Source organism: Perissodus microlepis, chromosome 15 (assembly GCF_051167445.1).
Source record: "Perissodus microlepis isolate ML-2025 ecotype Zambia chromosome 15, ASM5116744v1, whole genome shotgun sequence".
Lineage (NCBI taxonomy): Eukaryota > Metazoa > Chordata > Actinopteri > Cichliformes > Cichlidae > Perissodus > Perissodus microlepis.
In genome coordinates, this window is record NC_140475.1 from 27,930,946 (window position 1) to 27,957,346 (window position 26,401).

At 41.6% G+C, this 26,401-nt stretch overlaps 1 protein-coding gene across 2 annotated transcripts in view; it reads right to left on the minus strand.

The window, feature by feature from the left end:
- The window catches only part of enah (ENAH actin regulator), an 81,305-nt gene extending 60,785 nt beyond the window's left edge, over nucleotides 1–20,520 (minus strand). The window contains exons 1-2 of one of the 2 annotated variants that reach the window (XM_084954380.1): nucleotides 19,787–20,520; nucleotides 2,856–3,021 (exon numbers count right to left, since the gene is read on the minus strand). In XM_084954380.1, coding sequence (XP_084810506.1) covers nucleotides 2,856–3,021; nucleotides 19,787–19,878 — 258 coding nt within the window. In that variant the 5' untranslated portion in view covers nucleotides 19,879–20,520. The remainder of the gene's footprint in view (nucleotides 1–2,855; nucleotides 3,022–19,786) is intronic. The other variant, XM_084954381.1, reaches the window with a different exon arrangement.
- Nucleotides 20,521–26,401: the final 5,881 nt, after the last annotated feature.

Below are 26,401 nucleotides of genomic sequence, written 5' to 3' on the forward strand. Positions count from 1 at the left end.
ATCATTATTATCATCATTATTATCATCATGTCCCTCTCTATAGTGTCTTTGCTATGTCCGTCTTTTACAGTTACTGTATTTAAGATTTCTGAACCAAACAGGCTTCTAAAACCTTTGAGAAGGCTATTAAGGCTTATTAGTATACATTATTTGCAGTAGATTTATTGGATTGTTAGCATGCTAACTTGCCTTCTCTGCTGTTAAAGTCCAACCTCTTTTTCCCCCAACAATGAAAGCATTCATATTTGAAGCATCATAATCAGCATTATCAGTGAATTCACACACACTTCATTTTGTTACAGTTCATCTGATACAGCGGATATACCCTGAAAAGATGTGTAATGCGGTTTAATCTCATAATCGCTGTGCTATCTCTCGTCCAAACTAATAAGGAGAATAAATTCAAAACATTCCCCAACAGGGACCCAGCAGCTTATCACACAAGGCTTGGTGGTGTGTTTTGATTTCTGCGGCTTCCTGATTTAAATCAAGGATTACTGTACTGTACTGACACTAGGCTTAAAGGTAATATTGCAAAATACTTCAGAAGACAATACTGCTCTGGTCAAAAAACAGCTCTATGAGTGCTAATACCTGTAACCAATCTGCTTATTTATAAAGAAACAAGGTTTAGCACCAGAGCAGACGTTTATTTGACTATGGAAATGGTCTGTTGTCGATTTCTGAGTTTTTGCTAATGTGTCTCTGGTAGGCAGGAAAGGATTCCCATATTTGCTTTGTATTGTTGATGGAAGATGACAAGCAGCAAATGTGAGGAGGAATTGCAAATTTTTTGTTGTGAATGGCAGTGAAACAAATAGAGGAAATGGTAAGATAGGCAGTGCCACACAGTGAGAAATCAGGCTGAAGCCCAAGTGTGAAGCGCCAACACAAACACAGCCAGTCCAGCCTCTGACTCGTCCATGTTTTTACAGACCTCATAACTGAGGATGCGCACACTCCAGCCAGTCATTTTTAGTACGTCTGTATTATGAATATGAAACATGTGTTCCATGATATTAATGAAAATCCACTGTCTAAACGCTCCAATTTGCTTTATTAGATATGTTAAAATTCCAAATGGTTCCCAGATCGGAGGTTGGAGGAATGGGAAGCTGCCATAAGCATTGTTCACTAGCCCGAGTTTTTATACACAGATTTTGTGGCATTCCAGAAGAAAGATAACCAACACCAAAGGTTTAGTGCAATTTAGTGCGAATGTGCAATGAATGCACATGCAGAGCACACTCGGACAGCTGTTTGCGCAATAAACACAATTCTGAACTCATACATTCAGCTCATCCCTCTCACACATTGCATTTCCTGCAGGAATGTTTGCCTTTTCACAATTCCACAGATTTGCCCCAACTTTTGCATATAACTGTACCCATGGTGCCTCAGCTCTGATTGGGATGCTTTCATCTAAATTGAGGATTATTGTCAGCTTCGGGATTATTGCTCTGAAGCTATGAGCCATTTGAGCTAATCTGAGCTTCTTTCTGCTCAAATGTCCTCACCAGGACTCTGCTGTGTAGGACTAAATCATTATGTGTTCATACATGCATGGCTTGCTGTAATAAATATATGATGGTTACTTATTCTTACATATAAAAGCTAACCAGGCAGCACGATGTGCTGACATGCACAGAAAAAAAGAGGAACAAGAGGGTCAAGAAGAAAACAGTTGAAGACTCAGAATACAGGTTCAGTGGAAAGTCGAAAAATATTACGGCTAAGTGCAAGTAACTCAAGGTCATTTCCATCCTTTTCTGTTGTTGTCACTGAATAAAGAAACCATGTCATTCAAGTGTGAATCTACTGAAACACCCAGTGGGTCACAGCATTTGGCTGTTGCTCCCTGAACCTGGTTCAGCAGGAGGTTTCTTCCTGTTAAAAGACAGTTTTTCCTTCCTACTGTCACCATGTGCTTATTCATACGGCTCATGTAATTGTTGGGATTTTCTCTGTATTATTTAGTCTTTACCTACAACATACAATAAAATAAAAGGCAGCTTCAGGCAGCAGTTGTTGAGATTTGGCACTGTATAAATAAAATAAAACTGAACAGACCACTAAAGACAGCATTATAAAGTATAACTCAAATTTGAGCACTCAAGTAACTGATGCAGTTTTTTTCCACTGAGAAAATTTAAGTAAAACTACAAAATAACTGCTTAACACTTTTGATTAATAATAACTAAAGTAATTTTAAAATACTATCACATAATAAAACTTAAATTATTTCTACGTGTGACGTTGCAACTTGAATTGAGATTTTTAAACCAGCCACATTTTTCCACCATGTAAGCACATCAGTAATTCATATCCATTGTTTGCTCTTTGTGACACACTGATTCAAACTATCAAGTGTTCTAGTGACACTTGATGGAGTCATTCATTTGCACATTGTACGTCACACCTTCCCTGCTAGGATCTTGTTTTTTGGTAGTCTGCTGCAGAAATTACATCACAACGTGATTCTTTTTTAATATATATAAATATTTATACTAGTATCATTGCAGATGATACGATACAGCACTACAATCTTCAAAACTAAAAAGGTATATTTGTAAAAGGGCTCCAAACAACTACTGGCACACAAATCAACATGAATACTACTAATGCTGGAATGTCCCAGGGCAGGACTGGTCCAGTGGATGGACAGTTCTGTCTTGATAAGGATCTGCTGCCAGAGGACACAGTCAGAGGTCAAAAAATGTAATATCAGCACTATATCACTAACGCAAATGTGATAATTGTGTCATTGTTTTTGTATGCTTATATTCACAGACCATTTCTCCTTTTCAAATCTATATATACACTGTGATAGTAACAGCCCCGTCTGATCCACTGACCTGATGATCTTGGATCTTGCGTCCCACTACACGGAAGGCGTTGTTGCCCGTGTGGTGGTAAATGTGGACTCTGCTGAAGCCTGTAGAGCCACCGGCTGGGACCCACTTCTTATTGGCATCGTCATACACCATGACAGCAGCTCGCGCCTGGCAGATGCTCTGTTCACTGCAGGGACAAGAGACATAGAAAAGTTTATTCTACCATTTTAGAAATCCAATCTTTTTCAATCTTCCTTTCTTCTTTGAAGCAAGCTTTGTGAAGTGACCAAGTGCTTGGGACTGCAAATACAAAGATGTCCCCACAGGTATAAAAGCAAGAAACTGAGAGCAGAGCACACAACACCAAAAACAGACTGTAAAATGAAATTAGTGAATGTTTCATTGGCTCCACAGCTCACCAATAAACTTCACAACTTCAAGCCTAGCTGTAATCCCAGCAGATCAGCTGATGGCTCAGCCGGTACACTTCCACACAACATCTCATATTGTGAATGTCATTTCAGTTTTAGTCTGTGCACAACTGATTCTGCCTCTGCAAGCTGCCTGGCAACCCGCTCCCACCTCAGCTCTGACTTTTATACAGTGACGGACCTAATCAGTGTCATATCTGCTGTCATTGTTGCTTGCAGTCTTAACTAAACTAACTTTGTTGTATTAATAGTTTGGTGTGTGGGGGTGTGTGTTTGCACGTGTGTCTTCTCAGTAATCATTTTCTCCTTAATTGCCCCTATGTGTTACATATCTCACCGTCTATCCCTTTTTTGCTGCCTAGCCTGACCTGTCTCCCCATTGTAAGTTTGTATATTGTATGTGTTGTATGTATGGTCGACTAGGTCTGTCATTTCAGCTGCAGGCAACTGCAACCGACAAATAAAGCTTATCTGTATCCTTTTTTTTTTTTTTTTTTTTTTTAAAAATCGGTGTTTAACATGGTTCATACTCCTCCATAATCAAACATAGCAGTCTAATATCAGTTTAATCAAACATACCAATTCTCAAAGGCAGCAAGCAAATGCCTTCATTAGTGTTACTGATCAGTATTAACTAATTCCCATGAACTTGGTCTGCAGTGCACAGACTAAAAATCCACAGCCCTTCAGATGCCTCCAAGCTCCTCAGTGACACATTAGTAATCATCCATCTAGAGATTCTCTTAAAGCAGCAAACAGCAAACCCAGACAGTATCCTACTGGTTGTCAAACTATTTCTTTATTATATACTGAGGTGTCAAAACTCGTCATTAAGGGTACAGGGGAGGAGATCAAATGTCTTCTTTACAGGGGAAAGAGTTAAAGACTGACAGTGAGGGAAGACTGCACATTGAAAAAACTGCCTCCAGTATTTTCTGCTGCGATGGCTACATCTGCTGCCACACAGCTGATTTAAGGCCTGGAAACTCTGCTGTGCTCACTTTTCACTTTTCATTGTAGCTATGCAGCTTTGGAATTGCACTTCCTATAGTGGACACATGAACCTGCCTCCAAAATCACTCCAGAGGCTATCATGTTAAAATGCCCAAATTCGGCTATGAAATGTGCCTTTTTCAGCCTGATATAAAAAACTGTTTTTGCCTCTATGGACAGTTTCCACCTACATAATAATGGTACTGTGGTTTTGTTTTACATCTCATCAATCTGGTTTTACTTGAGGCTTAAAGTTAAGAGCTGTGGAGGCTTCTACTGACAAGTGTGTCTGCACAGTCAGATGTAGAGACAGCGGTCATTCAGGCCTCAGCACTGCTAAGTGTAGGTGCATTGCAATTGGACAGATTTTAAATGCAACTTGCCAACTAGGCTTGCTAACATCAGCTGAAACTTGGCTGCTTGCAAAACACACATGCTAGAGTGAGATGGAAAAATGATTTTCCTTTAGCACATCAAAAAGAAATCTGTTATACAAGCTTCCATATAGCGTGGTGACATGTCCTGTAATTAATAACCTAGGACGTAGTTTTGTATCTACTCATTTTCAAGGTTTGCAATAGATTATTTTGCATCCATGCAGTTCGGAAACACACAAGCTGTTATATCATGCTTTTTTCTTTTAAAGGTCAAATTTAAAAGCAGCACAAGCCTGCAGTCTTCACGTTAACTACCCTGCCTTATAAACGTCTATGTCTATAAAACACCATCTCATTGGCTTGTTATATATATCTGTAGTCTCAAACCCAGTCTGACACTCATAATGACATCATCATTGTTTTCCTCACCTACAGCCAAATATGGTGGCCTATGATATCATGAACCTGTGTGACAATTTACACTCTGAATACAAGCAGACAAAAATGCAGAGGTTAAGACGGGAAACAGAGGGAGAGCTTGAGAGACAGGAAGTGTAAAAATGACAGGCATAAATTGCTTGGGGAAGGGTGAAAGAGGAGTGAAAAGAGTCAGGGAGGAAGTGATGAGAACAGGCCATATAGACATCCTCAGAGAGTCTGCGTCAGTGTCAGAAATGCATGAAAATAGAGGCTTTACAGTGAGAAGAAAAACGCATCTCGGAATGTAGAACATGAACGAGGTTCACACACAGACACAGGAGTGCAAGCAGTCGCCTGCATATGCCAGAGCTACTTAACATGCATCTCACTCCAGGTTTCAAAGAATATTCTGTGGAATTTAAAAAAAAGAAACTTCCCGAGACTGCTGCAAAGCATTTATCGCCAGTGTGTATTGTGGGCTTGTTCATACACCCATGCTTCTCCACAGTACACACAAGGACACACATGCACGAGGTTCAGGCATCCATATGCACAGCTCCCCGCATTTCCAGCTCTCACAAACACTTTCACGCCTCTGCTCAAATGTGCTTCATCATGGTCGAGCTGTGGTAACACCCCACAGCAGCTGATGAACTTACAATATGATTTAATGTCAAACCTCTCTGAAGATGCACCGAGACTTCACACCTCAGCCCTCACCTTACATCAAACTGGTAAAAGCTCTGAGCTCAAACACACTGGAGCTGGAAATAAAGACAGAACCATTCATTCACGATCACTGCAGATTTTTCAATATTCTACGGGCAAATTACTCCAACCTTACATCTCTATTATACTGGCCAAATGGAGTAAGAACGATTAACTTTTCTCCTCTGAGGTTCACAGCAGCAGCAGCTACAGTGATTTTAGCTGGGATTGGAAGATAAACCCACCCCTAGTCACTGGTTTATGTGCATACAAGTATTCAGACCGCACACATGCCTTTAAATTTCAAGTTGCATACTAAAAACTGCAAAGAGGGATGATACATTTCTGAAAACACCAAGTTTTCAGTCTCATGTGCTAATTTACTTCCTCTTAAAAACAAAGATTTGTTTTAAAGAAGCAGCACTGTAACCAAGTATTCAGTATTGTAATTGCTCAGATGATAAATTAACAGTTTTCCTTTAGACATTCAGTCCTTTATGCTAACAGATAGCATAGTTGGGTTGGTCTGGTAGCTGGGTCAGACTAGTCAAAAAAAAAAAGTTGCCTAGTCTGATGAGTCTCCTGTCCTGCTGTGACATTTAGATACTAGAATCAGAAGTTTGAGTAAATAATATGAAAGCATGGATGCATCCTGACGTATATCAATGGCTGAGGATGCTGCTGGTGTGGAGGCGATTTTCTTGGCACACCTTAGTACCAAACGAACATCGTTTAAACACCACAGCCTACCTGAGCGTTTTAGCCAGCCATGTCCAATGATCACTGTGTACCCATCTTCTCATGGCTGCTTCAAGCAGGATAATGCACCATGTCACAAAGCTCAAATCATCTCAGACTGGTTTCTTGAACATGACAATGAGTGCACTGGACTCTAATTGCCTCCACAGTTACCAGATCGCAATCCAATAGAGCCACTTTGGGATGCAGTGGAATGGGAAATTCACAGATGTGCAGTCCACAGCCTTTTGACGGTATTGTGTCAGCATGGACCAAAAACTCTGAGGAATGTGTCCAGCAGCTTGTTGAATCTTTGCCATGAAAAATTAAGGCAGTTCGGAAGGCAAAGGGGGTCCAATCTAGTACCAGCAAGTGACAAAGTGAGATTTTGTTATTTTGTGTCAGTTTTCTTCTTGCTTTTATTTAACAGCCTTTAGTCAGCCTTACTGTTTGGCTTTAGCTTTAATTTACCTTATGATTATAGCATTTCATCATCTTTACATATAAAACCATTTCAGACTCGCTTATATACGGGAAGTTAGGAGTGATTAGGTCCCCCCAAATGCTATGACTTCATATCCCAGGACCTCCTGGAATTGTACCAATGGATTTGGAATTGGGAGAGTGACTGAATGCAGCCATTCAAAAGAGGCACTCTGAACCTCACATCTGAGCAGTAAAAAAATAATGAGAGCACTGGTGCATATTTTGGTTACTGTGGTCACTTTGTTTGGCCAGATAGGATGTCACATATTATCATAGCATGAAATAAATTCAAGCTCAGGACCACTGCAGACCACAGCCTGCAGGCTTTAAGTCATAAACTCTCACCACACTGGGTGCGCATGTCTATGCAATTTCTCAACATTACATTTTTGTGTGGTGAATGTAGTACAGCTTGCATGTGTGCGATTAGAAGAGATTTTGTGTTGAAGGTCCAAGTGCTCTTTGCAACCAATGTGAGCAAAGACAAGGAATATGTGGAACCAAAAGAAAGAAAATGTGGAGAACAGATGAGCAGACATGACAGTTGCTTTTTCCTAATTGGTCCAATCTCCGTAGGATAATTACTTTGACAGTTATGGTTATTTTAAAGCAGACAGTCATCAGAGGAAGAACCTGTAAAATGCACCCTTATTTACATTAATAGCAATCCTAACTGAGATTGTACATGAGTATGTACATTATGTAGTGGTGAATTGTCTTTTGTCTTTGCAGCCAATTCAGTGATATGTCTCAGACAGTCACAGTGAAATGTAAGCTTTGATGGTTAAGTACTTGACCGGTGTAATCTAGTCCTGTTGACCCTCCTCGTCTCCTTGTTAACCCTTCCACTAAATGTATCAGCTACCCTCTGCCTGCCTCTCTACTGAGACAACACTGCTACACTCTGTGCCTCTGTGTCAACATGACTGCAGAAAGAGCCATGCTTTTTCCTAAAAAGGAATTCTTAAATGCAACTACAGATTAGATTTCTGAGATTTATATTAAGTTAAATGTGCTTTACAAAATTTTCTTCTTGTCTGAATAGCAACCAAACTTTGGCACATGGATACATTTAAGTCCAATGGTTGGATCCACTGGTTCCCATCTATATCGCATATTATAATGTCACCTTGCTATCCAGCAGCCACCTACCAACGGGCTAAAATCAACAGTTTACTGACGGCTGGACATTCATGATGTCCAGCCTCCAGGAGTGCTGACCACTTCAGGATAGAGAGCAGAGCTCATGATTCAATTACAGGAAGTCGTCCAGGTCCTGAAGCAGCAAAGAAGCCCCAGACGTCACACTAGAATAGAATAAAATAGAATAGAATACTGTCATTGTACATGTACAATGAAATTATGGGTGCTCCACACGAACTGTGCCAGAATAAAATATAAATAGTAGACAGCAAGAATAAATAGCAAACGGGAAAAATATATACACAAGAGGGATAAATTTAAAAAATAAATAAATAAGGGAAAGGCACACATTGGAGAGCAAAGTAGTTGCAAAGTGCTTGGAAGTAGTGCAAAGAAAAGCACTTGTCTGAATAGCATCTGTGAGTGGCCTCAGTGATGGGGGTTGCTCAGACCATGGCTCAGATTGGTAAGGTGTGTGGGCAGGGGTGGTGTAAATTGTGTGGGGTGGGGGGGTGGGGGGGGATAGTCATTGAAGCAATGGGGGCCATGAAGCAATGAAGCATATCAAGTAGCATTAGCTAACAGTAGCTTACATTAGCTTAAATGGCCATCTAATTAACCAGATCTGCTTAGTTTAACAGCTTACTTTATGAGCTCCTTAAATTTCATCATGTTAGATAAAATACCAAACTACAGGCTAAAAATCTGAATGCTCTTACAGACAAACAACAGTTTTACATATATGTGGATACTATTTCCCTGTTAAAAGGAAAAGCGAATGGTGACACGTCGACACACACACAGAAGACAAATGTGCAGATCTGACAAAAATAGAAATGGAGAGAATGGGAAATGAAATGAGAATATTTTCATCTCCTTCATTAATGTTAATGAAGCTCTGAGTTTGGAGCAGTTCTGACTTCAAAGAGGAACAGAACAGCTCCAGGGTATTCACTGCCATGATGTCACATCCTGCCAGGATTGGGGTGGGTGAGGTACTGTGGGTTTACAGAGAGCAAAAGAGTGCAGAGGAGAGAAGTAGAAGACAAAAGCAAAAGGGAATCACTGATTTGGCTTCTTCTAACCCATGGTTGTTGAACTAAGGTACTGAAGACTGGAGCAAGTCAAAATTCTGATTACCTGAAAATTACTGACTCAGTCCATCATTACTATGGCTGGAAACTGCGACTTTTTCCACAGCTGATGGGCCAGCGTTATGTAAGCAGCCGAGTGACTAATCTAAATATAGAAAAAAACCCAAAAATGGCCAAACTAAAAATCTCATTCAGTGCGTCTGCCAGTCTGACAAAGCCAGGAGCTGAGTGATGAATTCATTTGTGTCATTGTGCCAGCTATACAGAGCCTTCTGATTCACCATATGTGGAGTATTACTGTGGTATCAGTGTGGTGATCTCTTCACAGTAGGGCTGGGCCGTATCATACCGTTCACGGTAATACCGGTATAATGTTGGGCAATGATAAAAAAATGAAATATCGCGATAGAATATGGGTAAAACGCGCATGCGCAGTGCCTTTGTTTTCATATGCACATGGTGAAAAAAGCATGGCGGCGACAGAGAATGAGAAGAGCGAAAGCGGATCGTTGAATGAAACGGATGAACCAGAATTGGTTTGTAAAAATGCTGCAACTTGAGTGGTGTGGAACTGGTTTAGCTTTCGTCTGTCAGATACACAACAAAGCACTATTTTTGGTAGAGCATGCTAGCGAGCCGTCGTTATTACCATGTGTTTTGGAAAACACGGCACACTTAAAATCAATCCTTTGATTTTTCTGAAAATCGACAGTGCCCCTTATAATCCTGTGGGGCTTATGTATGAATTCTGGTTGTGTTTACTGACCTCAAAACGATTTTATGTGGTACACGGCGCTCGAAAATCTGTCAAATGTTTTAGTACGACTTTGCTAAGCTACGAACCCGCACCACTTGATCGATTGTCAGAGCATTATGGCTATCATAGGGAGGAGCCTCGCGGAGTGATACATACTGTGCTTCAACATAATATTACCGTATTGTGTGTGTATAACCTCTTTTTAAGTTTTGTGGATATTATACATGGTTATGCTGAGGATATGTTGGCCAGTTTTCACTGGACATGCCTTTTGGTTAAACTGTCAGCAAGGAATTTGCATTTGCACTGTTAAATTTTTATATAACTTTAATGCACATAAAAGCTGCTTGTTTAAGTGAAAATACATTATTAGTGCAAAAAACCCCATCAAAGTTGTGGAGTTGTAAAGTATTTTGTCTAGGGTCAATTATATCGTCAGTTATATCGTTATCGCAAATTTTCAAATGTATATCGCGATAAATAGTTTTGGTCATATCGCCCTGCTCTACTTCACAGTACATATTTAATGAAGGTTGGTGTACTGATGTCACAGTGTTACAGAAACACTGCAGCCCACACTTGGAAAGTTTTTTCATCAATTGTAAACCGTTTTATTCACCGCGGGAGTTTTCTTCCTTCATGCTGGTTGGAGTTTACATCCCTCCACAGGCCAACGCGAACAACGCACTGTGCGAGCTGGCTGACCAGATTACTACCCTGGAGAGGAAATTCCCGGACTCCTTTACAATTATTCTTGGGGATTTTAACAGAGCAAACCTAAACCACGAACTCCCTAAATACAGACAGCATATAGTCTGCCCCACCAGGGACAACATCATACTGGATCACTGTTACACCACTCTAAAAGATGCCTATCGCTCTGTGCCCCGGGCAGCTTTGGGATATTCTGATCACTGCATGGTCCATCTTATTCCAGTTTATAGGCAAAAACTCAAACGTGCGAAGCCTGTAGTCAAAACTGTGAAGAAGTGGACTAACGCAGCAAAGCAGGAACTGCAGGACTGTTTTGACTCCACTGATTGGACTGTTTTTGAAGCTGCATCTGAGAACCTAGATGAGCTCACGGAGACTGTGACATCATACATCAGTTTTTGTGAAGACGTGTGTGTGCCAACAAAGACCTTTTGCACATACAACAACAATAAACCATGGTTCAATTCTAAACTCCAACATCTTCGTAAGGTCAAGGAGGACGCCTACAGAAGTGGTGACAGGGCCCTGTACAAGCAAGCTAGGAATACACTGACCAAGGAGATCAAAGCAGCTAAAAGGATCTACTCCCAGAAGCTGGAAGAACGGCTCTCAGCCAACGACCCAGCGTCAGTGTGGAGGGGCCTGCAGGAAATCACCAGCTACAGACGCCCCCCACCCACTATTGAAGCAAACAAAGACCTGGCCAACGAGTTAAACACTTTCTACTGCAGGTTTGAGACGGACAGACTCCCACGCCTCACCCTCCCCTCCCCAGAGACATTGCTTCAGACATTGACCCCCAACACAACTTCCACCTTTCCCCCCTCCCCAATCCAGTCTCAACGACCACCCCCACCCTCCTCAATCCAGACCCAACGAAACCACCACCCTCCCCAATCAAGACTCAACGACCTCCACCACACCTCTCACCCCCCTTTCCTCCTCCCTGAAACTCAGAATACACACTGAGGATGTGAGCCGACTATTCCAGAAACAGAAGCCCAGGAAAGCCCCCGGACCAGACGGCGTCTCACCCTCCTGCCTCAAAACCTGTGCTGAACAGCTGGCTCCCATCTTTACTCACATCTTCAACAGATCCCTGGAGCTGTGTGAAGTTCCCTCCTGCTTCAAACGCTCCACCATCATCCCTGTTCCCAAGAAACCCACCATCACAGGACTGAATGACTACAGACCTGTCGCCTTGACGTCTGTGGTCATGAAATCCTTCGAACGACTGGTGTTAGCCCATCTGAAAGACATTACAGGCCACCAGCTGGACCCTCTGCAGTTTGCCTACCGGGCAAACAGGTCGGTGGATGATGCAGTGAACATGGGGCTGCATTACATCCTGCAACACCTCGACCACCCGGGAACTTATGCCAGGGTCCTGTTTGTGGACTTTAGTTCGCCTTTTAACACCATTGTGCCTGAACTTCTCTCCTCCAAACTCTCCCAGCTCAGCGTGTCACCAGCTACCTGTCAGTGGATCACCAGCTTCCTGACAGATAGAAAGCAACAAGTGAGGCTGGGGGAGATCACCTCTGAAACTCGGTCCCTCAGTATTGGTGCCCCTCAAGGATGTGTCCTCTCACCACTACTGTTCTCCCGCTACACTAACGACTGCACCTCCAAGAACTCGGCTGTTAAACTCCTAAAGTTTGCAGATGACACCACTGTCATTGGCCTCATTCGGGATGGTGATCAGTCTGCATACCGGCAGGAAGTTGAGCGGCTGGTACTCTGGTGCAGTCAGCACAATCTGGAGCTGAACACTCTTAAAACTGTAGAGATGACAGTGGACTTCAGGAGACATCCCTCAACTCTGCTCCCCCTCACCATATCAGACAGCCCTGTGTCGACTGTGAAGACCTTCAAGTTCCTGGGTACCACCATCTCCCAGGACCTGAAGTGGGAGACCAACATCAACTCCATCCTCAAAAAGACCCAGCAGAGGATGTACTTCCTGAGACAACTGGGGAAGTACAGTCTTCCACAGGAGCTGCTGATCCAGTTCTACACTGCGGTCATTGAGTCTGTCCTGTGCTCCTCCATCACAGTCTGGTATGGAGCAGCCACTAAACAGGACAGGAGCAGACTGCAGCGGACTGTACGGGCAGCAGAAAGGATCATCGGCGCCCCCCTGCCCTCCATCCAGGATCTGTACCTCTCAAGAACCAGGAAACGGGCAGGGAAAATCATCGCAGACCCCTCACACCCTGGTCACAGACTTTTTGATCTGCTGCCCTCTGGCAGACGGTACAGAAGCCTGCAGACCAGGACCACCCGACATAGGAACAGTTTCTTTCCCCTCGCCATCTCCCTTCTAAACAGTTGACCTGTCACACTGCTCCCACTGCCAGACTGCAACTGCACCTTATGTACATTCAGTAGTATTCATTGCACCTCATTTCATTTCTGTATTTTATGTATATAAGTTTAGATTAGTTATTTATAGTTGGTTTACACAGCGTTGTGTATGTATGTGTAATGTGTATATATAGACACGTGTGTGTGTGTGTGTGTGAGTGAGAGATTTACATTGCTGTGCTTGAGAGCCACCATCTACCGGAACCAAATTCCTTGTATGTGTCTGCACATATACTTGACCAATAAACACGATTCTGATATCATAAGCCACTACAGGTACTTCATGGAAGTGCTAAATGCTGTATACATCTCTCCTGTAATGATGGGTGCATCCTAGTTACAGTGTGATGGAATGTAAATATTATTAATTTTATTATTATTATTTTCAAAAGTTGCCTCCATAGAATCTTTCATCATGCAGAATTCTTTCATACTGGACTGCAGCTGTCCACAGTGACTCTTGTTCTGGTCATGTCCCAGCAGTAAGTGGAGAACTAATTATGTAGTGCCACACCAGGCTCACCAAAGAACAGCAACTACATCACTATCACCAAGTCCAACACAGTGGAGCTGTAGTTCATCATCCCACAGATGCTCGATTGGATTGAGAGCCAGGAAATCTGTAGGCCAAGTCAACACCTCAAAGCCAATGTCTTGCTGAAAGAGGCCACAGCCATCCAGGAGTACACTTTCCTGCAGACTAGGAACACCCCAGAAGAGCTGCAGTTTAGGAGACAACAACGATCACATTCTGGCTATTGTCAGATTCGCTAAATCCTTACGTTTGTCCATGTTTCCTCCACTTAACACATCAACTTTGAGAACAAAATGCTCCCTGATACATCCCACCCACTAACAGGTCCCATGATGAAGAGACGATTAGTGTTATTCACTTCACCTATCAATAGTTCATAGTGTTATGGTTGATCAGTGTGAGAGATGGAGAGTGGAAGTTTGCAGTGGCTGCAGTTTTTATACAGCTGCTCTTATCGAACATTCCACTTCACTGGTCTGATATAAAATTCAGATTTCCTCATTAATAATACCTTGCTGATATACAATGACTGTTTGTTTACAGTGTTCATTAATTTCCGAGTTACACCAATGAGGTTAATTTCATTAAACTCTCAGTGGTATTTTTTGGCCTGAACAGGTGTATAATCATTGAGACTACACTTAGCTGCTCAGACTCAATCAGCCTTCAAGAGACAAATTAACAAAAGGGTGCCCCTGACAAACACAAACACACACACACACACTTCTCAGAATAGATTCATTAACATGACTCACAACAGAGGCATTTCTTCATTCTGCCTCCTCCTCTCTCTTTAAACTGACTTGCTCTCTACAGTTTGCCCCATTTGGCTGACAATAAACTGAGGCTCTGCTCTGAAAAGCCAGAGTCAGCCATTTTCAAGGTGGGGGAGGATGATAAATCCTGTGAAGCTGAAACAAAACTTGCAAGCTGAACCAAAATGAATGTTAGGGAAAGATTTTCCAAGCTTGGGCGTGGAATCCAGCGGGAGTCCCCGCTGTGAAAATGCACATGAGGAGAAGAATAAAAGACAGAGGTATACTGGGATTGGAAAAGCCATGAAGGTTTGTTAAGGCAGAAGTGCAGCTGGCTATAGACAAAAGGAAGGAGTTCAGTATAGAGGGGCTCTAGGGAGCATCCCAGCCACATCTGCATCCTTCCTTTTCACTCAGCAGCCTGGACTAACTTTTAGCTCACTCTGTGTTGTTGTTGGGTTTTTTTGGGGTTTTTTTGTTTTCTTTTTAAACTCGCTTTCTAACTTTCTGTCCCACTAACTCAATCTCTTGCTGCCCTCATCTAAACCATCTTTCCTCATCCATCTCTCTCCTTCTCATTCTCTTTTCTATTTTATTAGTCAGCCATCGACTACAGTGTGGAGCTCCTAGCTCATATGGAAGTGATCAGGAGCAGACAGGGAGGGAAGACGGAGGCCCGCAGACAAGAGAAAGATCCTGTTCAACCACTGGGCGCAGTTACAGTACCAGTGTTTAGAGGAAGAGAAAATTAAGAGATTCCAGTGGACTCTAGACTCTCGGGGGTATCTGAATATGTCCAAAAACCTAAATCACTTGATCTAGACAAGAAGTCAAATAATTTTCAGAATGGATTTGCTCCACATCATATTTGCACCAAAGACTTTTGACATGAAGCTGCAAACAAACAAGAGCAGGAACTGACGATGTTCACACACATTCAGTCCACCTCACTTCTCCTAAACAACTGTGCTTATATCAGACAATAAAGGTGATCCATCAGATGTACTTTGTATTATACCCACCTTTTAAACAGGAAATGCCAAACAGGAGAACGTCAGCTACCTGATATTATGACGTCATGACATTTTTCTTGTGATCTGAAACCATTCAGCATGTTTCATAAATGAGATTCAAACTTGAATCAATACATCAAATTTAATGGCAACATGGAAACCCCCTTTATCATATCAGTCAGCGTTCAGAGGAAAAACCGAAATCGACTTGTGAAACTTTGTTAATCAATTAGAATAATCAATACCCACAGATTTGATATTTGTAAAGTAAGCATGGGTCCACACACACACACACACACAATCATAGAGCAATGAGAAAATACCCTCTGCTCTTAAGTGTGAGTCATCCACTCTACTAGATGAGGAAAGAAAGAGATGGATTAGGAGAGGACCACCATGTGGCATGATAGCTGTAAAAACACCTGGTGTGTGACAAAGGAGCCATCACTACTAGTGACTATATATAACCCAGTACAGCCCACAATGATGGTGTGTGTGTGTGTGTGTGTGTGTGTGTGTGTGTGTGTGTGTGTGTGTGTGTGTGTGTGTGTGTGTCAGCTAGACTGCACTAGCCCTGCAGCCAGATATGAACAGCCACAGCAACATTCAGAAATTGAGCAAGCAAAGGTGAGCGTCTGGCCAGTAATTTAAGCAGGAATCAATAAAGAGTTACACTCGTCATTTATAGATCTTGTAAATCTTGGAAAGGGTTTATAAACCCACTGCTGAAAAACTGACTAAAATGACAGGCTTACTACTCTAAATTAGCAATGAGAAACTGGAGAAAAGCTCCTCAAGGAACAGCAAGACTGAAAAATACCCCAGGAAGGCAACATAACCCTTATTTTTAAATATCTACAAATGAGCCAGAGCTTTAAAATCCCATGGTTAATGCAAGGTGGTTTTGGGCCATGAGAATATTTCCATAGTTCTAGTAGCCGTTACAAGCGCCAGCCCCTTTCTGGGAGTAAACTGCAGCATCTGAGTACTATTGTAGTTCTTAGAACTCCATTTTTAGCTTTCTTGGTATAATGGTAAATGGACTGCAACATATAAAGTGCTTTCTGCTACTACTTTTTTATTTTGAGTATGTCTCAGCCATCTAATCAAACAGTGCTTTTATCTATGCCTAAGTGCTTTTTAACATTTGCAGACACACTCACACTTCGATGCAGGGTTCAGTATCTTGTACAAACTTTTCCAGCAGTTTCAACTCGTAACAATTCACCTAAACACGCTCAAAGAAGACTCGAAAAGGTTGATGCAGCTACACTTTGTTTTAAGTAGTTTAAGATGTCCAACTAGGCTAAATAACAAAACATGTCAGTAATCCAACTCCAACATCCAAATTTATTTCTAGCCAACACAGTTTAAAGTCACAAGACCTATCAGATGTTCCACACCGCACTGGCTGCCAGAACCAGGCCTACGCATTTTATCTCATGGTCATTACACAGCTAATCACAGAAAATGTTGTTACCGTTAATGACTGTTAAAACAAACTTCTTTTATTCCACTTTAAAGCTATGTTACAATAGAACTAGTGTCGTCACTCCCTTGATTATTTCCAAGTCACCTAAAGATGTAAAACATTATCGTCTGGTAATTACCTGAACTCCTGACTGGACTATTCAAGTTCCAGTCTTATTTAATGAGTTCTAGGGCCAGGTCCACTGAATCCTTTTGGATTCAATTAGGCTTTGTGTAAGTCACTCACAGAAACCATTAGCTGACTGAAGAGCGTGATCCTCAGAGGCTTCAGCCACAGGTGGCACCAATCCTCATCCCACCACACAAACACGCACATCTTTTATTAGTGGCTCATCCTTTTCAGTGTCATCCCCTCAACAAGCCCATTTTGACCTTTCCTTAAATTAAACCGCACACTTTTTCAAATGGGCTACATTACAGTCAAAGAACAATGCTCAGACACATTTGGCTGACCTCTTAGTAAGGACACAGCAAAGAGACAGAGATAGAAATTTTACACTTGGCAGAAAACAGGCTGTTTCAAGCATGCACTATTGAACATAACCCAATCCAGATATCGAGTTCTCCGAGGTGTTTGTTCAAGTCGCTGTATATCACTTATATCTAGTGGTTTTTTACAGGTAGTTTCCAGGGTTCAGACTGGGTCCTAACTGGGTGCCTGGCACATTTTACAAGGGTCCAATCACAGTTCTATTCACACACGGACAGGGAACACATTGATGGCAGAGCAGGTCTGCACTGAACTCAGCTTTCACTCCTCTTAAACCACTGAAATAAACAACTGCAGCCTTCAGGTGCAAAACTGCAAAGGTCTGGTTCAGCAACAGTCACATTACAATTCTGGTTTAATGTCCACAAAGTTCATAAAATACCTCCAAACTTCTGTTTCTTTGCCAAATACTCCCACAGGACTAGTTTAAAAGCCACAGAGCACCCTTTGTTTAGGTGAAGCTTAAGGCATAAGGCAGTTATGCACTATGCCTTGGAAACTTTGAAAGACTGTCAGAAAGTCTGAAGATCTAATGCTCAAGACAACTTGAAAACATACAAGAAAGTCTGACTCCTTTGAAGTGACAAAGCAAACAAAACCAAGTATAATCTGTCTAATTCAGAGTTAGGGTCAAACTCAATCCCAGCAGATTATCCGATCTCACTGCCAATTAAGACTTAGTGCCTCATATGATCCCTTTCCAGAAAACCTATTGGCAAATCTCAGCAGGTTCCAAAATTACAAAGCAACTCTGCAGGTCACCTCCACACAGGCTCCTGCTGTTCATGCATATTCTGCATGTACTTGGAAGTCCCAGAACAGAGTCATAGTTCAGAGTGTAAAATATTTCAAATGTAATAATCTTATTTTTTGCAAAATTATCCTGACTAAAAGATCACTATTGATTTCTTAATAACATGGCATGTGAATGGAGAAGATGCTCATGAGGACCATGAAATAACACAGAAACTTAAAGAAATTCAGCATCTGCAGTAATCATGCTAAGCTCTCTAAACAGGCTTAGTTTTAACATTAACATACAGAGCCAGGTTTCAATCAGCTCTCCTCCCAATCACCTACTCACAAGCTCACTATGGCTGGTCAAAATGACCTTTGTTCTGATTTGAAGGCTTGTAAAGTCAAAGGTCAACTATAGGTTATTATCCCAGCCCTGTTTGTTGAGTTATATGGTCCATATCTGGATCCCTTGGTGCATTAGGTGATTTGGATACATTCGGTTTAATTCATTCATTTTGTTTCCCCACCTTTAAAATAAATAAATCTTAATTTCTTTCCATGAAAAAAAAAAAATAAATAAATAAATCCAAGTGAACATAACATTCGTGCTACTGAGCCAAACTCAAATGTTGTCTGACATTTTAGCAAACCATCATCAATAAATAAACAGTCTTCATGTTTAACATCACGTTGCAACTGCTAAATCACCAATGTAGCTACCTGGATCCAACCAAGCCCTTGGGGAGGAAGGCACACAGGCATGAGAACAGAAAATCCTTCAGTCAACTCAGAGTTGACTCGAACACACTCCGACAAACTGAGATTCGAAAACAAACTGCCCAAAAAAAACAAAACCAGACCTTCTGCATGTGGATTTAAACAGCTGGTTTTAAAAAAGAAGGGCATCAGACTTTACACAGGTCGCCATTATTCACCGATTCAGGGTTTAAAACTCTATGCATCACATTTATTATGAATGCAGCAAAAACAAATGATCACAATTATTTAGGGGGACAAGCATGTGCAACACTAGCATCCATTAGTACAATACATCCACAATGAAGCTAATACTAATCAATTATCTTCTCTTGATAGTTACAGAAAACCAGAACCGTAGCTTTATGCTCTACATGACATGTAAATTAAAGTCCTTGTCATGCCTTCAGTCTGTGCCAACCATTTCTTAAAACTTTAAAGAAGTCTGCACAAAGGATCAATTCCTGAACAGTTTCAGTTTCTGTTTGTGGAAGCGAAGGGCCCAAAATAACAGACGGCTAGCTTAAACAGATGGCTTATGGATGAAGTGAGAGGCTGCAAGGGCCATTGTAAGTTAAAAATGATTCGGTGTACTGTGAATCATGCAAAGAGAGTAGAGTCAGAAATATAGAGTTGGAAATGAGCACTACTGCCCCCCTTTACCTACACCTAGTTTTCCAACAGACATAAATCTGGGTTAAAAGTTTCATTTGATCATTTGTAATCATGCTGAAGTGTTCAGTATGTCAGATTTTGGTTCATGATCCTAATTCTGAAATTGACTAGATAACTTGATAAGAGCACTCCAAATCAACAACAATTGTCACTGGTGAAGCATGAGGCCTTCTCTTCCCATCGATCAAAAGTGAGCAGCAGTTTCCGTTTAAGGTTCCTATAGAAAGAGCACAAAAGCAGCAGGACTAAGTCTGTGACAACAGATACGTACCGGTGGATTTCCATTTTGGAGGCCAGTACACATCTCTGACTGAGGATGAAGCTGGAGGCTTTGGACTGTGGACCAGAAGACTGGATCTGCATAGCTGCCCACAGCCTTCCTGCTTAAGTAACTCAGCCAGCCCCACGCGTGACTTCTCCCCTACCAGCCCTTTCCGGCTCTTGTTGCAGTTGCTTCAATTTTGCCAAAGTAATATCCCTGCTACCAAACAGCTCTCTTCATCATGCAAAGCAGGGCGCCAGCCACCCCCTCCCCCTTCTCTTTAAAGCCCCCTTCTCAGGGTGATTCTTTCCTTATGCGTACATGCAACGACAGCAAGTCAGCCAGCAAGTCGGCAAGCGAGGGAACCGTCTAAACAGTCAGCCAGCTGTGTTTTTCCCATGGCAGCGGCACCAGCCAGCAAATACGCGCACGCTTCGGTCTTGGCTTTTCGCCGCCGTGGCGACAGCAGGGGTATCCAGGCAACAGGCTCCTGCTCCTGCACAGCCCACTCCTGCGCTCCTGTGGAAGAGGCTGCTGTGGAGAAATCCACACGGCGGGATCCAGCAGTTCACAGCGGCTCAACTCAGGAGGTTGCAAGCGGGGACTGGGGCATGAAGGGAGGTATCCTTTACATCTGTCGCTCTCCTTCCCCTCGCCGCTTCTGCTACATCTATCTCATACCTTTTGTCTCTCACTTGATCACCCCTTCTTTCATCTACCCCTCCCCTCCCTCTCTACTTTACCGCTGTGACCATCCACACACTCCCTCTCTCACCATATACCCACCCACCCAACTCTGCTCTCTCACTCTCTCCTAAATAAATAGACTAAAGAGAGTGAGCAGCCAGATGTAGTGATGTATGGCGGAAGTGGAATAAGGATTAGTCGAATATTTCCATCTCTGTTGTCACAGGAGGCAGACATTCGCAGCGACCACGCAAAGTTCTTCATTTCTTTATTCAGTGTCCTGGCCTGCTTCGGCACAGCTAAAATCCTTTCTTTCACTTTCAGCTATCATCAGCTGGCATTGTGCTGAACAATGTAACATCAACATACATACGTTATGAATCTACCTAACAAGTCAAAATGGCCCGCATTGGTGCTCCTAATCAAACATAATATTGGATGGAACATGCGACAGCTTTCTATAAAGGCTCATGTGAAGTAGAATCTGTATATACTTGGGGGGGGGGGGGATTTTCAGCCAACATTTGGGCTTTCCTGCTGTGCTGCGATTCGCTGTTCTGCAGCCTGTACCAGGTTGTATTGGTTGCTATGCCAACTTTTATGTTAAACTGGGAATTTGGGAGTCTTTTTTTCCCCTGTTTTGTTACGAGTATTAAAAGAGTAGAAGAGCAGATTCACAGCACGCAACCTCCTGCCAGAAAAGCCCCAGCTTTGAATTAGGAATCATTTTGCAGTGAAGTGACAGTGCTAACCATCGGACAAACATGCCAACCAGATTAACTTATCAAGTAGTTTACAGTTGGAAACTGAACCTTTCACCACCTTCAGTGTCCAATCAATTTGGGGCATTTATGTCTAGAATTGAGTTTCATAAATTTGCAGGGCCGATTTCATGCTCATTTAGAGATAGATATGTGCCTTTCATCACACATATCTTTATTGGAAAAATTCTTTATTTTCCCTAGGAACAGACTGTAAATGAATATAAACAAGAAAAACAACCACTGCCTTTTTTCCATTTTAAACAAATGTATCAATGTATTTCTACTATACATGATTGACAGTGCCTTTTCCAGTCCTGAAGATGTGGCTTCCTGTGCAGCTGTCGTGATAAATGATTGACTTGAACACATTTTCCGTTTTTTCAGGGTTAAAATTAGAGTCGTGCTTCACCCTGAAGGCTACAAACTAATTCAAAAGTGGATGTAAATACTACAAGAGCTGAAAATAAAGGACTTTTTTAAAAATTATTTCCCATTGGACAGCTGGCTTGACAGGCACTAAATCAGCCTCAATAAAGCAGCGAATTTCTATCAGCGCAGAAGGGCTGACATGTGCTTTCAGGGCAGGACACAGAATGTATAAAAAATACACTGAGACAGACACACAAACACAAAATACACAGGGTTCTAAGGGCAGACTGTACTCTTGGAGGTCGGAACAACAAGAGCTGGAGGAGATGCATATATGCGCTTTGGTTCAGCACATGAAATCAGACACTGAGGCAACACTGAAAAACTGAGCACTTCAACACAACACAGGCATACAAACATACGCTGTCATTGTCTCATTTATAAAGTCCGATATACAGCTTTAGATTAAAAAATAAATAAATATGAAGATGTATATAATTACATAAAATTTCTGGTTCGTCCATAAAGTACAGCTGCCAGTGTAAGACAGAACTATTAAAGGGAGAGGTAGCATGTGCCCTGGAAAACGGGGCTTGACGAATGAAAGGTCTATGCAGAGAGCAGTTTGTCACACTCCACTTAAGCACTGAGTCAAAAGCTGCCGAAACCACGCTCACACATCACAAGCTATTACAATCCATTTGGGAGGGGTGAGGAGGAGGAAGAGGGCAGCGTGAGGCACCTGTAATAAGCTATCAGTTATTTCTATCTGAACACCCGTTACAAATGACTTTGGCTGATCACTACAGCCAGTAGTGACTTTGAAAAACATCCAGGGTTGTAATTTGGCAATTAACAACACCCTCAGAATTAGAGGCCAGGTTATTTTGTTCAGAAACACTCCAAACTGTGTGTTTACAAAAACTTCCACAGAACAGAAAACAGCAGCAAAACCCAGCACTGAACAGCGTAGGCAACAACAACAGATACGCCTTTAAACAACAGTCATATCAGCATAAAGGAGGAGGAGGGGTGGAGGTGGGTTGCCAAGAGGCTTATAGATGTGCAGCAAGTGCGGAAACCTTGTTTAGGGAACCTGTTCTCTTCATTTCCATCGCCGCAGTTTTATATTTGGACTCCAGTTAATTAGCTTTGAATGACTGGCAGTTCAGCTTTTTCCCGTGTATTTATCTTAAACTGCGTCTTGGTGCAGTACCTCTGCCTTTACATTACCCGATTATGATTCACTGTTTCACAAATTGAAAGATTAAACAGCAGGTGGGTGGGACTGCTGTTCTCAAAGCTGTGGCTGCATGCCTGAGATGACCATAGTAGGGATATCCCTCTCTATAATATCACAGCCAGCAGTAGAGAAGACATAAATAAATTTAAAAAAAACAACAACTCTGAAGCCCGAGCTTTTGGCTCACATGGATAACCTGTACACATGCTGAAACTTCGGCCATCTTAATATGAGCATCCACCATGCCAACAATGGACAAAAAATATGGAAAAGCATAATGTGCCTTTTAAGACTTTATTTGTATAGAACCTTTAGTAATACTGGGATCCAGGGAAACGGGAAAAGGTGAAAAGAGGAGCAGTGTAAGCTCTGAAAAAGAAAGAAATGCTGCAAATAGCTCTACTAATAGAAAGAGAGAAGGAGAAGAAAGAGATGAAGTGAGCAGCACGTCTCGTCTCCCCCGAGGCCTGATGCCATTTCAGGTTGTGTCACCGCAGGAGGCTGCCGAGTACAGGTGGCTCAAATGCCACAGACAAACATACACACAGCTCATAAACCGCAAGCTACGTCCCACACAGTTATTTCAAAAGCTAAATAAAACAGCGACGTGCACACATTGTTCTTTTCAGTGTATACAGTACAATGCTAACAGATTGTATACCACAAAACTCCCAAACTATAGCAACACCACAACGGCTTCCACAGTGTCAGTTTCACAAAGTCTTACATTTAATACAAGAAGAGTGAGTAATGAAGACAAATATTTAGCAGTCATCAACAGAGCCCAGCTGATCCAGGATTTCTAAGGCTGATAGAGATACCAGTATTTGGAGATGTCAAAATACCAGTTGTACCAGCTGATGTACCAGGCACACAACACAAAGAGATTTGCCCAACATTTGTTAGCTGTAGTTCGTCCGGGATAATATGAGATTTTCAATGTTTAAAAATAAACTTGTGTTACTGATACAACAAGTCGTGGATTACTCATTTACTGCTCGGATCAGCTGGTTGTTGTAGCGATGTTTGAAATACCACCGAATGCCCTCTAGTGGATAAACTATTCAACATTAACTACGACAAAATCGTTGAACTGCTTTTGCCCAGTCTCATTTTGCTTTTTAAATTTTCTGTCATAAGCATTTTTCATAAGCAGGGTGTTTTTTATGACTGTGCGGGTTTGTTCCTGGAGAGCTTACATTACAATGCATCAACTATACATGTGTGCAAGGCAACGTAATTCATGCACAAGTAGTATAACCAGAATGACTACTAAGCTGTCTGTGTCCACAACAGAGTACAAGTCAAGTTTCAGTCACACCAGCTTTACACATTGTAGAGACACCTGTGAGTCGAGGCACAGGTCACAGTGACACATTTTAACAGAGCAGCTAGTTCTAGTGTTTCCTCAGAGCAGAGTAACGATGAGTCAGGGGTGGATAAATAGCAGTAGAAAATGAAATTAAGAATTAAGACCTCTATTGTTTGCAAATGTCCAGTATTAAATCCCCCAAAGCTGCATGATTCACCTTTGCTTTTACAAAGAAATAGAACAAAAAAAAAAAAAAAAAGTATAAAATCAGTCAAATCACAGAATTAAATGGTACTTTTACTTATTTCTAATCATTAGCTATACTGTGGAGAGAAGTCCTCCTCCTTTTGATGTTAGAAATTAATATTTAGAGGTTGTGACATGATCCAACAATCATTCCAGAAAATGTATTTGTTGAAAGTAACATGAGTTAAGCCCGATTCTTCAATATGGACAAATAAGCAGGGTTTTCATCAAATATGAGTATTTACTTTCTACTTCTAATTTAAATTAATCCAATCTGGAGATTACATGATCAAAAGTAAAGTATCAATCGTAGCAGTTCTCCTGTTGGTGCTGAAACAGCCCTCCTCTCTAATTACACTCAACAAACAGCCTCCTCTTCCTAATGTGGGTGTGTGTCCGTGTGTTACTGAGGGACGAGGATGACATCATCAGGCTGGTCAGCAGTACTTTTTGCCTCAGCAGGCAAGAGAGGGGAAAAACTATAGCTGACTAAGAGGAGAGGAGAGTGAGGAAGAAAGGGAGCTTTAATTTTTTTTTTTTATTTATTTATATATATATATATATATATATATATATATATATATATATATATATATATATATATATATATATATATATATATATATATATATATATATATATATATATATATATAAAAAAATAAAAAATAAAATCCTCCCTTAGCTATACTGCAATAGGTATAGGCTGATGGGGGATTCCCATGATGGACTGAGTGTTTCTTCTTTGCTCACTATGTGTTAATAGACCTCTCTGCACTGAAACATACTTGTTATTAATCTCTGGCTCTCTTCCACAGGATGTCTTTTGTCCCATCTTCCTTTTCTCTCCCCAATCGGTTGCTGCAGATGGCTGCCCCTCACCGATCCTGGTTAGTTTATGGTAGTGAGACCTCATATTATGTGGAAAAGATGGCACTAACAAAAAGACAAGAGAAGCTGAAGGTGACAGAGTGGAAGATTTTCTTTAAGAGAGAGCAGGATGGAAAATTAGAAAATAGATTTGAAATGAGTGTATCATAGTGACAGCTAAGGCTGAACGCTTTGGAAACAAAGTGAGAGAGGCAGGGATGGCTTGAGGGACAGACATCCCCGTTATACTTCATGAAAAAGTTTAAATAAAAGGAGCATTTGGTACGACTTGGAAACAAACCACTGAAGTTAAGAACTTTAGCTGAAAGCAACAAAATTTAAACTTTGACGATTACATGAAGTTGATCAAATATTTTACTACTGTTGGTTTTGTTTTTCCAAGAAAATCTCTAACATGAACTACTAAGTTTAGTTGACTTGGTGTGTGGGACAATCAAAGTGTCACGGTAACTCTGAGTACACACTGTCAAAGAAAATTAAAAATTACATGGCTGCTAGTCTCTGCTTGGCCAACAGTCTTTGTTTCTGTATTATGACAGACAAAGTTACAAACAATATTGTCATGAGTGACTGAGTCAGCTTTGTAAAGACTAGTGATTAGTAAAGAGGAAGATGAATTATTGTGGTACCAAACAGTTTCCCAGGAACATCAGGGAGGATGACAGACGAGAGGGGCAGAAATATAGCAAGAGAAAAGACAAGAAAGCTGGATCATGGTGGAAACCTCTTTGTGCTGAGCCAAAGCAAGTGCCTCCCAATCAAGCAGTTTCGTTTAATTTGGGAAAAGGACCCAAAACAAAAACAAAAAAACCCCACACACCCTGCTGCTGAAACACAGACATGCATGTCTCTCAGGGGATATGAATGGCTAATAAGCTGCAGATCAAGTGGCAGGCAGGTATGCTAAGACTGCTAAGGAGGTCTGTCCACAAGACAAACTAGTGATATCAGTGGTCCATTTAATCCCAGACAATATACGAGTATAGTCACTGTTCTCACAGCACACAGGGTGTGAGAACACTGCCTGCAGTACACAGATAGCTTCGCATTACTGCACAGACGGCAAAACTGAGTGGAATACAGCTGAAGAAAAACCAGCCTTTGTCCTTGCAT